The sequence below is a fragment of the Drosophila ananassae genome, chromosome 3L (genome assembly GCF_017639315.1).
Source record: "Drosophila ananassae strain 14024-0371.13 chromosome 3L, ASM1763931v2, whole genome shotgun sequence".
NCBI lineage: Eukaryota > Metazoa > Arthropoda > Insecta > Diptera > Drosophilidae > Drosophila > Drosophila ananassae.
The window spans coordinates 11,554,516-11,567,441 of record NC_057929.1 but is presented as its reverse complement, the minus strand read 5'-3'; the positions used below and the strand labels follow the sequence as shown (position 1 = coordinate 11,567,441).

At 51.5% G+C, this 12,926-nt stretch overlaps 1 protein-coding gene across 1 annotated transcript; it reads left to right on the top strand.

Moving 5' to 3' along the window:
- Window positions 1-7,933: 7,933 nt before the first annotated feature.
- LOC6494446 (broad-complex core protein) lies at window positions 7,934-12,812 on the top strand. Its single transcript, XM_001960269.4, has 2 exons — window positions 7,934-8,389; window positions 10,107-12,812. Exon 2 carries the CDS (start codon window positions 10,365-10,367, stop codon window positions 12,384-12,386), a length of 2,022 nt encoding a protein of 673 aa, XP_001960305.3. The 5' UTR covers window positions 7,934-8,389; window positions 10,107-10,364; the 3' UTR covers window positions 12,387-12,812.
- Window positions 12,813-12,926: the final 114 nt, after the last annotated feature.

Sequence of the window (12,926 nt, the reverse complement as noted above, 5' to 3'; positions counted from 1 at the left end):
AGAGAGAGGAGCGAGCGAAGCGGCGGAAAATGCAGGAAAATGAGAGACCCCAGACCCGAAGTGGAAGACACACAATTTTTGGAAGACACGCACATGGGACGTGCAATTGCTGGCGATTTCCGGCTGAAAAACACACTAAACAGCTGAAATTAGGAGGCGACTGTACTGGAGCGAGTACAGTTTAAATTGGCTACGACGACCTTCAGTGGGGGTTACTTTCTTCGCAGCTAAGAAGCTATCTAACCGAGAGCTGCAATGAGTAAGATTTGCTTTATTAGAGGAGGTTATCTAAGCAGATCTTTTAAATATGATTATAATAGTACTCCTTGGAAAGGACTCCCTCAGATCTCAGGATCTCAGGAACAGAACACTTGAATGCAAATATCAACCACAAAGGGGTTAATTAATTCGGCAATTGATCGACTGTGAGTGTCACTCGAGAGCGAGTGATATATGATGATGCCCGAGCCACTTTGATTGTAATTAATGGGCTGCAATATTTATTTAATAGAAGACACTTGGTCTGCCATCTCCGCGATCCAAGATCCTCCCAATAATGGCCTGTCACTCAAACTGTTGCAACTGCAACAGTCACACAGCCAGAGGCAGCATCCCAGCAGTCGTCTTTGTTGGTGGCAGCGGACAAAGGAGGACAATTTCTCGGCCACTTGTCAAAATAATTTGCGCCTGTCTGTGGACACTCTGGACGCTGGGATACCTGCCGTGCAATTGTTGATTTTGTGTTGCACGTGAAAAGTGTGAGAATTTCTTGGGCAAACTCTGGGACGGAGCAGCCAGCATCCCCTCCTCCAATAGGGGGAAGACTAACATTTTCTCTACACGCGATTAATGCGATTATGCTTTCCACATTGCCCCAGACTTCATCCCAGACTAGCTGCAACTGCGACAAGTGCTGCTTCGTAATTCCGCGCCGTAAATTCCGTAAAAATTATCACCTGTGCCCTGCCAGAAGGGAGTAGTTCAATAACCCAACAAAGGCCGTCCAGAAGAATGACGAAAAATTATGGCACACACAATAGGGGAGTGGTGGCATCTCCTTGGGACTGGGTCCTCGGGACGAAGGACAAACCAAAGCGAATGCACAAATCGATTGCTGCTCCTGTGGCAGCAACACACTACACTAGACCAGAGGCGGGGGCGACATGCAACAGGATGCACACACGCATCTCACACAAATGCGGGATGAAATCCCTGTACCCAAGTATCCCTCAATTCCTCAATCCCTGAATCCCTGGGAAAAGTTAACTTTTTGATTCGATCGAGCCGAGAATAAAGGGCGCAGCGCAGCCCTCGGAGATGGAGAATCACACGGAAAAGTCACACGGAGAAGAAAAGGGAACATGTTGCAAGTCAGGCAATCGCGCAGTTGCAATCGCAGCTGATCGTGTGCAGCAGGTTGCATCGATTGGGGAAAGGGCACAAGGATAATAATACATTATGGTGCCGAACAAAGGACTAGATTGGCTCAGCAATTCCCATGGATTCCACAAATGTGATTTAATGCTTGAGGTGCTCGTGGGTTTGATTCTCTACTAGATCTCTAGATGGGACAGAAACTAGCGAAAAGCTTTCAGTTTCTATTCTTCTTAGCTATGGAGTGTTCTTTTAGGTTCTTTTCTGAAAGATTTCTTCTACAAATTATGTAGTTTGTTAGAAGATTGATATATTATATTAAAAGGTCTATCTATCATAGTTTTTAATGTTAAAGGTTTCAGTAAGAACTAGAAAGAAATAAATGAGAATCATCAATAGCAGTCAAAAACTATTATTTATTTGAAATGTGTTCTATGTTCTGTGTTCTGGAACCAATACTATATCTTGACAAATATTATTCCACCTTTAATAACCTCCTATACTATACCAATTCTACTCTGATAAACACTGTACTCAAGTAGAATCGCAATAAAGAATTGCTATTCGAAGAACGCTCCCAAGCTCCCCTCTCGCGAGTTCTCTCGTTCCAGAAAGCTCCCCGGTGGGGCTCTCGATCGTTCTGCCATCTAGTAACCACCATTAGGAAACCACGTGTCCGGGGCCAAGCTGGCGATTCTTTAATCGCTTCTAAATCGCCAGAACACGCAGACTGGCCCCGCGAACAGCTTTTCAAATTTTGCGCAAAAATGGCGACGCCAGTTGTGCCAAAAATAAGCAAAAGCCCGCTCACTCACACCACTCCATTAACGGAGAAAAGCTCTTGTTTTGCTCGTTTTGTTGTGTGCAAAAATGCTCTCTGATTGGTCGGATTGCGAATTTCGGAGCATTTCGCGAACCTCTCAGGCGAATGGAAAGCTTGCAAGAAAGCGTCTCGGGAGCCGAGGCCACTTCGGCCCCCGTTCGGCCCCACTCGGGAGCGTTGGAGCCGACTAGTTTTTTGCGTTGTTTTTGCCGTTTTTTGCCGGCATTTTGCTCTTGAAATTTTTGTTTTCGCAGCCAAATTCAAGTTCAAGTTTAGGGACGGCTGGGTTGTTATTGTGCTTTCGCACGGGCCTTCGCACGGGTATGGGTGTATGCGTGAAAGTATCTGGGTATTTGCGTATCTGCGAGTGTCTGGATTTGGGTTGTGGTTCTGTTGACGCAACTTGTTGCGTTCTGGAACAGAACTTTCTTTGGCCTCTACGATTGATTCGAAAGGGTTAGACTGGACTGGACTGGACTGAGTACTTATATCTTTTAATTGGCGATCGCTGGGCTTTGCATCTGATAGATACCCCACCTCTTGGAGTAATTGGCATTGAGCCCTCCGTCCTTCCGCGTATTCACGTAGCTGCTTTCTGACCCTGGCCCACCGAAAATGTGGTTCTCCTCGTAAACAACACATCGAGAACTCACACACACACTCTGACTAACAATTTACAACAATTTGCGCCACATTTTGCTGTAAACAAAAATTGTGTAATAATCGAGGGTGACCCTGAAAAGTATTCGTCAGATAAACAAGCCGCCAACTGGCGGTTCTTTTCCGACTCGCTTGTTGTTTTCGATTTTCGGCTCTGCATCTGTGTGTATCTGTGTGTGCGTATTTGCAAAATTCGTACGTGGGCCCAAGGGCCGCCGATTATTCTATGCCCGGGGCAGGGAGCTTTCCCCCGCCCCCCAGAAGAACATGTTGTTTTCTACTCACTCCCTAGTACGAGTCTTTTTTGCTCAGTTTGTGAGTCAGTCGGGCTATATACCAGTAGTATATAGTGTGTAGTGTGTGTGAGTACATAATGTACAGTCGGAGCTTTTCTACACACGCGTTCTCTCTTCCAGAAGACCAAATAACCAAATGACAGATTCAAATTCAGTCCCCACTAGCAAACAGAAACTGACGGATTCAGAATTGAAAATTTCAAAAGTCCAGAGACCCAGTCCCTTGTTCGCGGCGTGAACCCAAGGTCAGTGCTCGGTCTGCCCAGAACTTACAGCAAGCCAGCAAGCGACACATGTAAAGCCCTGCCCTTCCCGGCCCTGCCTGCCCCGCCCTTGGTCAGACAGAGATACTCCGTGTATCTTACAGATACAGAGCGCGAAGCTCTGCGAAACGCTTCCGAGAATTTTGTTGTTGTGCCCTTTCGGTGTGTCTTTTTTCCGGCATTTTGCAACCAGTCGGCGAGCAGAGCGCCTCGATCCGCCCCGGAAAGCCCAGTGGAAGAAAAGTGAAAATCAAGTGAAGAGAACCCTCCTCCCCCCTCCAGGATGCCGGGGAAAATCGCGAGTGCTAATCCGGCGAAAACGTGGCTCAGCTACTTGCGAAAATGTGAATCGAACTACGGTTAAAATCGAAGCTCCGATCAGCCCACAGATACATTTGTAAAACGTGTTCTAAGCGCGCCAAGATACGGCTAGATATCTGCCAGATACTATTTACGAGAGGCGGAAAACCGAACAAGGTAAGTACTACCCCCAGTGCCGGGCCCAGACCCTGCCATGTGACCCTGGGCGCATAAATTCAAAGAAAATTCACAACGCTCGACTTGAAATTTCCCTCAAATCGCTAAAAATAAAATTCGAATTGCGTGTGTTGTGGCAGTGTATGTGTGGCAGGGAGTGTGTGCGTGTGAGTGTGACTTTTTTGGTAAAAACATCTATTGTGGAAAACGCACCCCATGCGCTGCTCTAAATGCTAGCCTGTACTTTTCGGGGGCGTGGTCGCTAGTTTTCATTTCCATTCCCGTATTCCCATTTCCCGAATTTCCAATTTCCACATGTGCATCGAGCGGCGCAAACTGCAACTGCAACTGCCACACTCGAGTGGCGCTGGCGGCACAAATGGCATGCCCCTTGGATCGCTATTTATAGTCGGGGCACATTTGGGTATCTGCGCGCTTCATGGATAGCATATGTATCTGTATCTGTCACCCAGGGCTCTGCTGAAGATACAAGCGATCATTGCAAACATGAGTTTTATATTTTTATGGTCGTAAGCCCCTCAGATATGGAGTCTACGCTGTGGAGATACTCGCCCAGAGGCCCTAAAAGAAGTATCTCAAACAACACCTCCCATCCATTTCTCTCTGTGCACGTTTTGTATCTTTTATCTGCGCCAGCGAAAACGCCAACAAAATGGCCGACCCCTTGCTAAAGTTGCAGTTGCAACCGCGCTCCCCACTCGCTACACACGCACGGATACAGATGTATCTGTATCTTGTTTGCCTACTCCGCCGCTCTCGCTCCCGCTCACTCTCGCCCCGTCTCCCTCAAGTTTCTGTTTGCTTTCGCCTAATTTTTCGTGCCTTTTTTACGAAATTCTCGTCGAAACGCTGCCTTTTGCTATATCCCCGGCCCTCGGTATCTGTATCTCTGTCTGCGTAGGCTTTCGTATCTGTATCTGTGAGTGCGTTGCAAAAGTGCAATGACCCATGTGCGTGGCCCTCCCTGGGCCCCCTTTGCCCTAGCCCTGGCAACCCCCCACCACCTCCCACAGACACTGACACGCCACCAACACCAGCACACATTTTCTGAGTCTACGTGCCACTTTCCATAGTTGCAGCGGCGAATGACGCGCGCGATAAATTTCCAGCGTTTTCCGCTCCTCCGCTGCTTCGTTGGCCGAGCTCTCCCCCCACCCCCATCGGGGCCTTCTTGTTGCATTTTTTATTAATTTTCGTCGGCTGCAGTTTTTGTTTGTTTTCCGACTGTTGCTCTATCCACACAAACACCAACACCATCACACGACCCAATGTGTATCTGATAGATATTTCGTATTTTCGCCGCTCCGATTTTCGGCGGGGGAAAGGGTGAGCTTCGCGGTAGTCTCTGCATTTTCACCTCCATTAGCACCCGAGTGCTAGAGTGCCGGAGTGCAGGTCCTAGCGATCCTGTGTCGCTAAGTTCCTCCCAGCAGGACGGCGGCTCCTGTTTGCCTTTGAGCCTCGCTAATTGCTTTTGTGTTGGCGTTTCTGCCATGGAGATTCTTCACGTGCCCGGCTACTTCAAAGATGCCCAGCTCGAGGCTACAAAGGACGACACTTCAGCAGCAGGACCACCTCGAAGGATGCGTCAGGTAGACGCAGGAAAGGGAAGGGTTGCCTGGGAAGGCCTAGCCTGAGATAGTTTTTTACATTAATTTGGTTTTGCATTTTTTTGGCCAGCTTGACAAATGGCCAGCATTAGGAGGATGCCCCAGAGATTGATTGAGTTCCAGCCCAGGCCGCAGACAGGACTCTAACACATTTTCCTGGAAATGCCATCCCTCCACCCCTTTCCGCATGCAAATAGTCGCTGCCAGATAATGACCCGGCCGAGTAAAGGGTTAAGGCCATAAAAGGGACAGCCAGTTTCCCTGAACCATTTTGGCACATTTTTGCGAGAAGCAATAAAGCCATAAACCCCGGCCCGAACCCTTTCGCGGAGCCCGGGTCACCGGCTGCCCATGTGCTGACCATAAGCCGGAGAGCACACAGCCGTGCTGATAAATGTAATCGCGAAAATTCACGGAAACAATAGCGCTCGTCGTGCAGTTTGCAAACAGAGACCCGAAATGCAAATTAAAGTGGGAGGAGGGCCCTGGAGATAAGAGGTACATAAGAGGTATGTGGGGGATCCCATCCACAGTCTTTTGTTTTACAATCTCTGCTGGATTGCCTCTCACTTTTGGCAAGGATCGCGCACACTGTCCTGGGAAGTGCAATGAGGGTCCTGGGAAGTGTCTACCTGCCCTGCTGGTGCAGTTCATTAAGTTCTCAGCTTCATTGAGCGTCTGCCTTGCGGTGGATTATGTGCGGATTTCTCCCAGCTAATCCCCCATAATGAGCGGTGGATTAGGAGAGCGTCTTCATCTGCGGACTGGGCCACGTCCTCCTCCTCCATGCGTCAGTCAAGAAGTCAGCAAAGTCAACACTGACCGGCGCATAATCCAGTTAGGGGAATCGCCAGACACATGGGAGGGTTTAGGATTAGGAACTTGAAGTGTTTATTATATAAAAAATAATAGTACTAATCAGCCATTATAGTAGATACATATGTATGTAGTTATAGAAATATCTTGCATTACTGCAGTATGCATCTCGTAGTGCATTTTTTACACTTTCACTCGCTGGGACTCTGACGGGCACAAGGGGCCCAGTAATGACGATGATAAGATTACCAGTGGAGTGGGGTGAGTGGCAGTGGCAGTGGCAGTGGCAGGGGGTTGCTCTATGGAGCGTTTGGAGTGTAAAGCCCCGGGCTCTTGTCCAGATTATGGAGTCCGAGTTGCGGCAACTTTCCGTTTTTTTATGCCCGTTGCACTATCTGCCCCGGCTGGTGGGGGGCGGGGGGAGGTGAATGCACTTGCGAACTAGTTTCGGTGGAGGAGTTAGTGCTGGTGCTGGCCGATCTCGCCGGCGCTCCGCCAAAAGCGAAAAGCGATCGGAGCGGGAAAAATGGACCCGTGAAATGCGGTTGACCTTAATTTCCAAACATGATTAATGGGTTTGGCAACCCGAACCGGTGGCGGGGCAACTGGCTCCGAGGAGGCAACAACAACTAATGATGAACAATTAAAAAAGTGATGTAGAAGATGCAGAAAGAGAGTCCAAGTACAGCTAGTGCAAAAGGAGTGCTATTTAATCGGGATTGGAATTAAATTCAGGATTATACATCCCCTAGAGCATCAACCCTTAGGGGCATTACAGGTGCCTCGCATAAATTACAGGATTTCAAGGATGTTCAGAGTCCTTTCCGAAGACCGTTATTTTGCAATTTGCATATTAAATCAAAAAGAAAATCGAAGGGTTAGAGGGTCGAAGGTCGAGTCCGTATGCAAATTAATCGCATTGCAGGCCAACTGCATTCAATTGTGCCTTGATTGCCGAAGGTCGTTACTTATTTGAGGGAATTTGCATAAATGAGAAGTTGGCAGAAGCAGCCCGAAGAGGGTCTTCGAAGAAAGCGCGAAGAATGCGCCCGAAAACGCACAGCCCATAAAGAGTATCAAAGAAGGCATTTCAAAATGGCGACTTCTGATCGAAGGGAAGGGGATCCGCGCCGAATTCGAATCAAAAAGTACACATACAGCCATAAAGCGGCTGAAAAGGCCGAGACCAGTTTTCCACGCACCGACAACCTGCTTAAATTCAAGCGGTTCGGTTCGGTTCGGTTCGGTCAGTATAAAAAATGTACAAAAAATGCAGTCGCCAAAAAAGGAGGGACACTGCAGAAGACTAGCGGGCTCTCTGTCGCACCCCCACCTACCGGACGGGCATGGGCCGCCATAGCCATGCCCAGAGATAGAGCCAGGCCATAAGGCACTCACGCACACCAACACACACACACACGCACACAGAGAGAGAGAGAGAAAGGAGGAGAGTTCACAGTGCAAGCGCAAAAAAACGCACGCGGCAGAGAGAGAGCTCGAGGGTGGAAATGGAAAAGCAAAAGCCGTGTAGGACAGTTTTCCCCGCCGGCGTCGAACAGTTTTCCTCTGCCGGCGCGCTCTCGCCTCTGCCGGAAAAATTTGGTCTTCAGCGACTTACTGCATGTGAGGGTCTCTGAGTTTTATTCAACTTCCAGCGCTCGAATCTGCAACATCGTGCACGCTTCACATTTCGTGCGATTTTGAGAAATCAGATTTTGAGAAACGCAAACGTGTCGCCGATTCTTGGAAATATCTCTATATTTTTGGCAACTCCAGCTTCGCAGTCTCGTGTGTTCGGTTGTGTTTGTGCAAGTGCCTGAGTGCCAGTGGAACGAAAACAATTAAGCCCAAAAACTACAAACAAACTCACTTCTGAATAACTATTCAGAATAAGTGAATAAATAATCCAACTCAAGAAACTCGACAAAATTTCATAAAATTAAAAGCAACAGCGAGCTCCCAAGGCTGGTGTCCAAAAAGTAATTTTTTTGGCCACTCAGTAGCACCCACCATTTCGGGCCCCACCTGCGGCATTTTCAATATTTCGTGGTAAGATTTTAATTTAATTTCCCAAAAACAATTAGTAGCTGCAGTTTTTTTTAACTCAAAAATTTCGCAATTAACAACCTGGTACGTGTCCAAAAAACAGAAACTGGAAACCCAAAGCCCTAAGCCCTAAGCCCAAAGCCAGCCCTAAAAGCGAAAACCCAAGACCCTAAACCGGTTCCCAAGTGCATTCGTTTCAATGACGTTTGCCAGCCAAGTATTTTTTCCATTTCTGTTGTGATAATTTTAATTAAGCGATTTACAAAATGGTGGACCCGAGCTTTCGGCGAGCTTTTGGCCACTCGCCGATCACCGATCACCATGGCGTATGCGCAACATGGAGCGCTACGCGGATCGCAATCGAATAGGAGGCGTTGATTTGCGAGGAATTATAGCCGGAGATAATGGTCTTATTCGGCATGCGAGGCATTCTCCGCTTACCTGCTGCCGCTGCCACGATCGACTCCGATCCTGTTGCGCAAAAACAGGAGCGGGGCGGGGGTAGGGACCGCCGCTGCCGCTGACGCTGCCGCCGCAGGTTGCCCATTATCCTGGCGGGCCAGACAATGGCCCAGACAACAACAATTGATGATCTCTTGCGCATTTTCCGCACTCCAAAAAGGGACGACAGACAATCATGCGATCGTTTGTTTGGCTCCTTTGTCCTTTGTCTGCTTTTCTTTTCGTCCTTCCTTCATTCCCATAGATATCCCTGTTTTTTACGGGGCATCGCCCCTTTGACATTTCCCCGTTGTCTCGGCAGTTCGATTGCCATTATTGCAGATTGGCCTATTGGGGCCTCCTACCTGTTGGCAACTGGCAACCACATGGCTGCATCCTGGCTGGCAGCGTCTTGGTTGGAAAATCTTCTGCCAGAGCATGTCCAACACATGACGCTGGTAGCATGTAGCGGGTTGTACATGATCCCAGCATATGGCGCCCACTTGAGTGGCCGAAATTCGACCGAAGTCATGCCAAGGGCAAGGGCATATGGCCAGTTCCCTTTCCATCCCATCCCATCCCATCCCCCTCCTCTCGGCAGTGGCAGTGGCAGGAATGAATGAAAAATATTGCAAGTTTTTCAGTTTCGTTTTCCCTGCTTCCCATTTCCATTTCCCGATTCCAGGCCAGAAAAAGCCAAGAAAAAAGGACGAGAACCCGAGTATGTATGCGTGAGGCAAAACGCGCGAAAAGCAGCCGGAAAAATAAGCGCACACACATCTTTCAGGGGATGTTTGCATATTTTTTTCCCTCATTTTTCGTACGCCACCCCCGTACCGCCCACCTCTCCGCCCCCACACTCTCCTCTCGTCGTCAGGACTTTCACTTTTTTATGGCGCATAAAACCTGGAGGGGGTGGTGGCCTGGTGGCGGCGGCGAAGGGCATAAATTTTACAAGCAAGATTTTCCGCCAAAAACGAGAAACCGGAGGAGTGGGAATGGAACGGGAAGTGGAAATGGAAATGGAAGAACTTTTGCAATGGTGGCTTGGCGACCCTCCCCGTTTTTGGCACACCTGTGTGTGCGTGGGTGTGAGCCTGTACCTGTGTGTGTGCGAGAGTACACCTGACTTCCTGGCTTCCATTTTTTAGGGAGCTGTATATTTTTCCATGTTGATTTTAGCAACCCATGCGAAATTTGAATACCTACTTACTGACAATCGTGCCAAAAATCAAGCCATACTAATTGCCATTTTCCCCTCTCTCACTTTGCTCAACAGGCAACCAGGTGATCCGTAGGCCTTAAACTGGCGCTCAAGGTCAGGAAGCACCTCTCCTCCTACTCGCCGACGCTGCTCAGCGCCGCGTTCACCAGCCTGAACGGTGCCTACCGCCACAGCAACAGCAACAGCAGCAGCGATCCCGCTCCGGACGAGGAGCCGACCGAGCACCAGCCGGCCAGCCAGTTCTATTCCAGGAACCCGCACCATCGCCACCGGGAGAGCTTGAAGCAGGACCGGGAGGACGGTCACGACGAAATGGGCGGCCCCACGGCGCCTGTAGCCAGCAGCGGCGGCGGTCCGGCCGAGGTGGGCCAGACCTACTGCCTTCGATGGAACAACCACCAGACCAACCTGGTCCAGATCCTGCACGCCCTGCACGAGGTGGGCAGCTATGTGGACTGCACCCTGGTGGTGGACGACGAACAGTTCCAGGCCCATCGGGTGGTCCTGGCTGCCAATTCGCCGTATTTCCAGCACATCCTCCGGGATGTCCCGCAGGATCACTGCAGCATTATTCTGCCAGGGGTGAAGGGCTTCGAGATCGCCGCCCTGCTCCAGTACATGTACACTGGCGAGACGACCGTCACCAAGAGCCAGGAGCCGGAGATCCTGCGCACCGCCAAGGAGCTGCAGGTCAAGGGCTTGTACGACAACCTGATGAAGTTCAACCACCAGACCAGCGCCACGCCCACATCCAGCTCGGGTGCGGTGGGGGGCAAGCCCTTGAATGGCTCAGCCTCGCAGCAGCAGCACTCCTCGTCCGTGATCTCCACATCCACCCACATCTCACCCAGTGCCGCCATCTCGAGCAGCTGCTCGCCACCACCACCACCGTTCCCGTCCTATCAGCCAGGGTTCAGCCACTACCCCGCCGGCCAGCTGCCGGCCGGACAGATGCCCTCCTCTGAGGCACCGCTGACCCCCACACATGCTCCTACACACTCTGTATCCCACTCGGGGGCAGGAGAGTCCGGTGGTGGCCAGTGGCCATTGTCGCCCTCTGCCGCCGCCGCTGCCATGCTGAACTCCGTCTACGACTCCGCCGCCGACATGAATCCTCTCAAGCGCAAGAAGCTCTCGGCCATCTCCAGCATGCTGCTCAGTGGCAATCGGGACACGCCCATTCTGCGCAACGTCCTAGCCCAGGCCAACCCAGCAGACTCCTCCCAGTCCAGCCCCCTGCAGATCATAAAGGGCGAAAAGACTCCGACACATCCCCAGCAGCAGAATCCCCATCACGCCGGAGGAATGGGTGGCGGAGAGCATAGCTTTAACGGATCGGACTACGGTGGCGACAAGGAGCCGCTGTCCCCGCACACCGACTGCTCCTTCGATGCGGAGAGTGGCAATTCCGGAAGCGGCAAGAAGCCGGAATGGAAGCGCTACAAACAGTACACCCGAGCTGACATGATGTGCGCCATCCAGGCGGTGCGCGAGGGGATGAGTGCCCTGCAGGCCAGCCGGAAGTACGGCCTCCCCAGTCGGACTCTGTACGACAAGGTCCGCAAGCTAAACATCACCACAGGCAGGGGCACACACCGGACACCTAAGCGCAGTCCCCCGGGCGCCGAATCCTCCCCGGGAACCCCCTACTCGCCGTACTCGGCCGCAGCCGCCGCCGCTGCTGCCCACAACTATGGTGGCCACTCTCACGGCCACGGACATGGTCACCACCAGCCGGAGCACCTGGAGCGCAAGTTAAAGCCCGAAAGAGAGCATGTGCCTGCCCATCACGGCATGCCACCCACCATTCCCCACTCCGCGGCAGCTCTCCTCGACCATGCCTTCCTGCAGCAGGCTCTGGAGAACCGCGGCGGCGAAATGGCCGGACGGGAAGCCCTCCACGCCATGGCTCTGGCTGCCGCCGCCCACGCTGCCGCCAATCGCATGTCCAGCAGTCCGCCTGAAACGGACCACCACTCGAATGGCCATCACGGCATGCGCTCTCCCAGTCCTGAACGCCACTACCAGGAGGCGATGGACCTGGAGCACGAGCAGCGCCTTATTAAGCGAGAGCGCGACCAGGACGAGCGCGAAGACGCGGACGACGAAGAGGACCAGGAGCAAGAGCACGTCGAGGATCTGTCCCTGGCCCGGAAGGAGCGTCCCGAATCACCCTACTCCCCGCAGCCAGCCGAGGGAGCGGGTGTGATCATGCACGCCGGCAGTGCCCCGACCAACGGCAAGGAGCACGAGGACTACCACCCGGCGGGCTCCCCCTTGGCGCTGAAGCGTGAGCTCATCGGCGGCGAGGAGGCTCAGGCCCGGGCCGACTGATTGACGCTCACCATGGCCTGGCAGTATGCGGCCGACAGCCTCGACTCCCTGGAGTAGGCAGGGCTCAGTTTAAGACTCTTTTTTTTATATTTTCGTCCTTACTCTCGGCGGTTGGTGAAGCTTTAAATGAAAAAAACCTCATCCCAGTCGCGTCCGCACCAGCGATCCTCGGAGATCCAGAATCCGGAAACCCTCACCCAGAAACTAGATTAAATTGTTGTCAGCATCACTTTGTGCCTAAAATAAAAACCAGAATACGCTAGGACATAGGACACTTGTAGGACATAGGACACCGTTAGGATAAGGCTAGGCTTAGGCACTCGTAGGCCATAATTTGGAAACCAGCTAGTTGTAGGCCCTCGGAGCGGCCGCTTCGCTACGCCAATCCGGGTCCCTGTCCACCGACAAACATATCTTACATGAGACTGATCCGGAAGGGACTCGGAATGGTGGATGAAGCCGGCGCAGCCAGAGGGCAGGGCAGAGCAGAAGAGGCTCCTTAGCATGATTACCAACGTACATTGTAAAACTTTGTTAAAT

What these genes read in the sequence shown, in the direction of transcription:
- LOC6494446 (XM_001960269.4), top strand. Translation starts at nt 10,365, where the DNA reads ATGGGCGGCCCCACGGCGCCTGTAGCCAGCAGCGGCGGCGGTCCGGCC.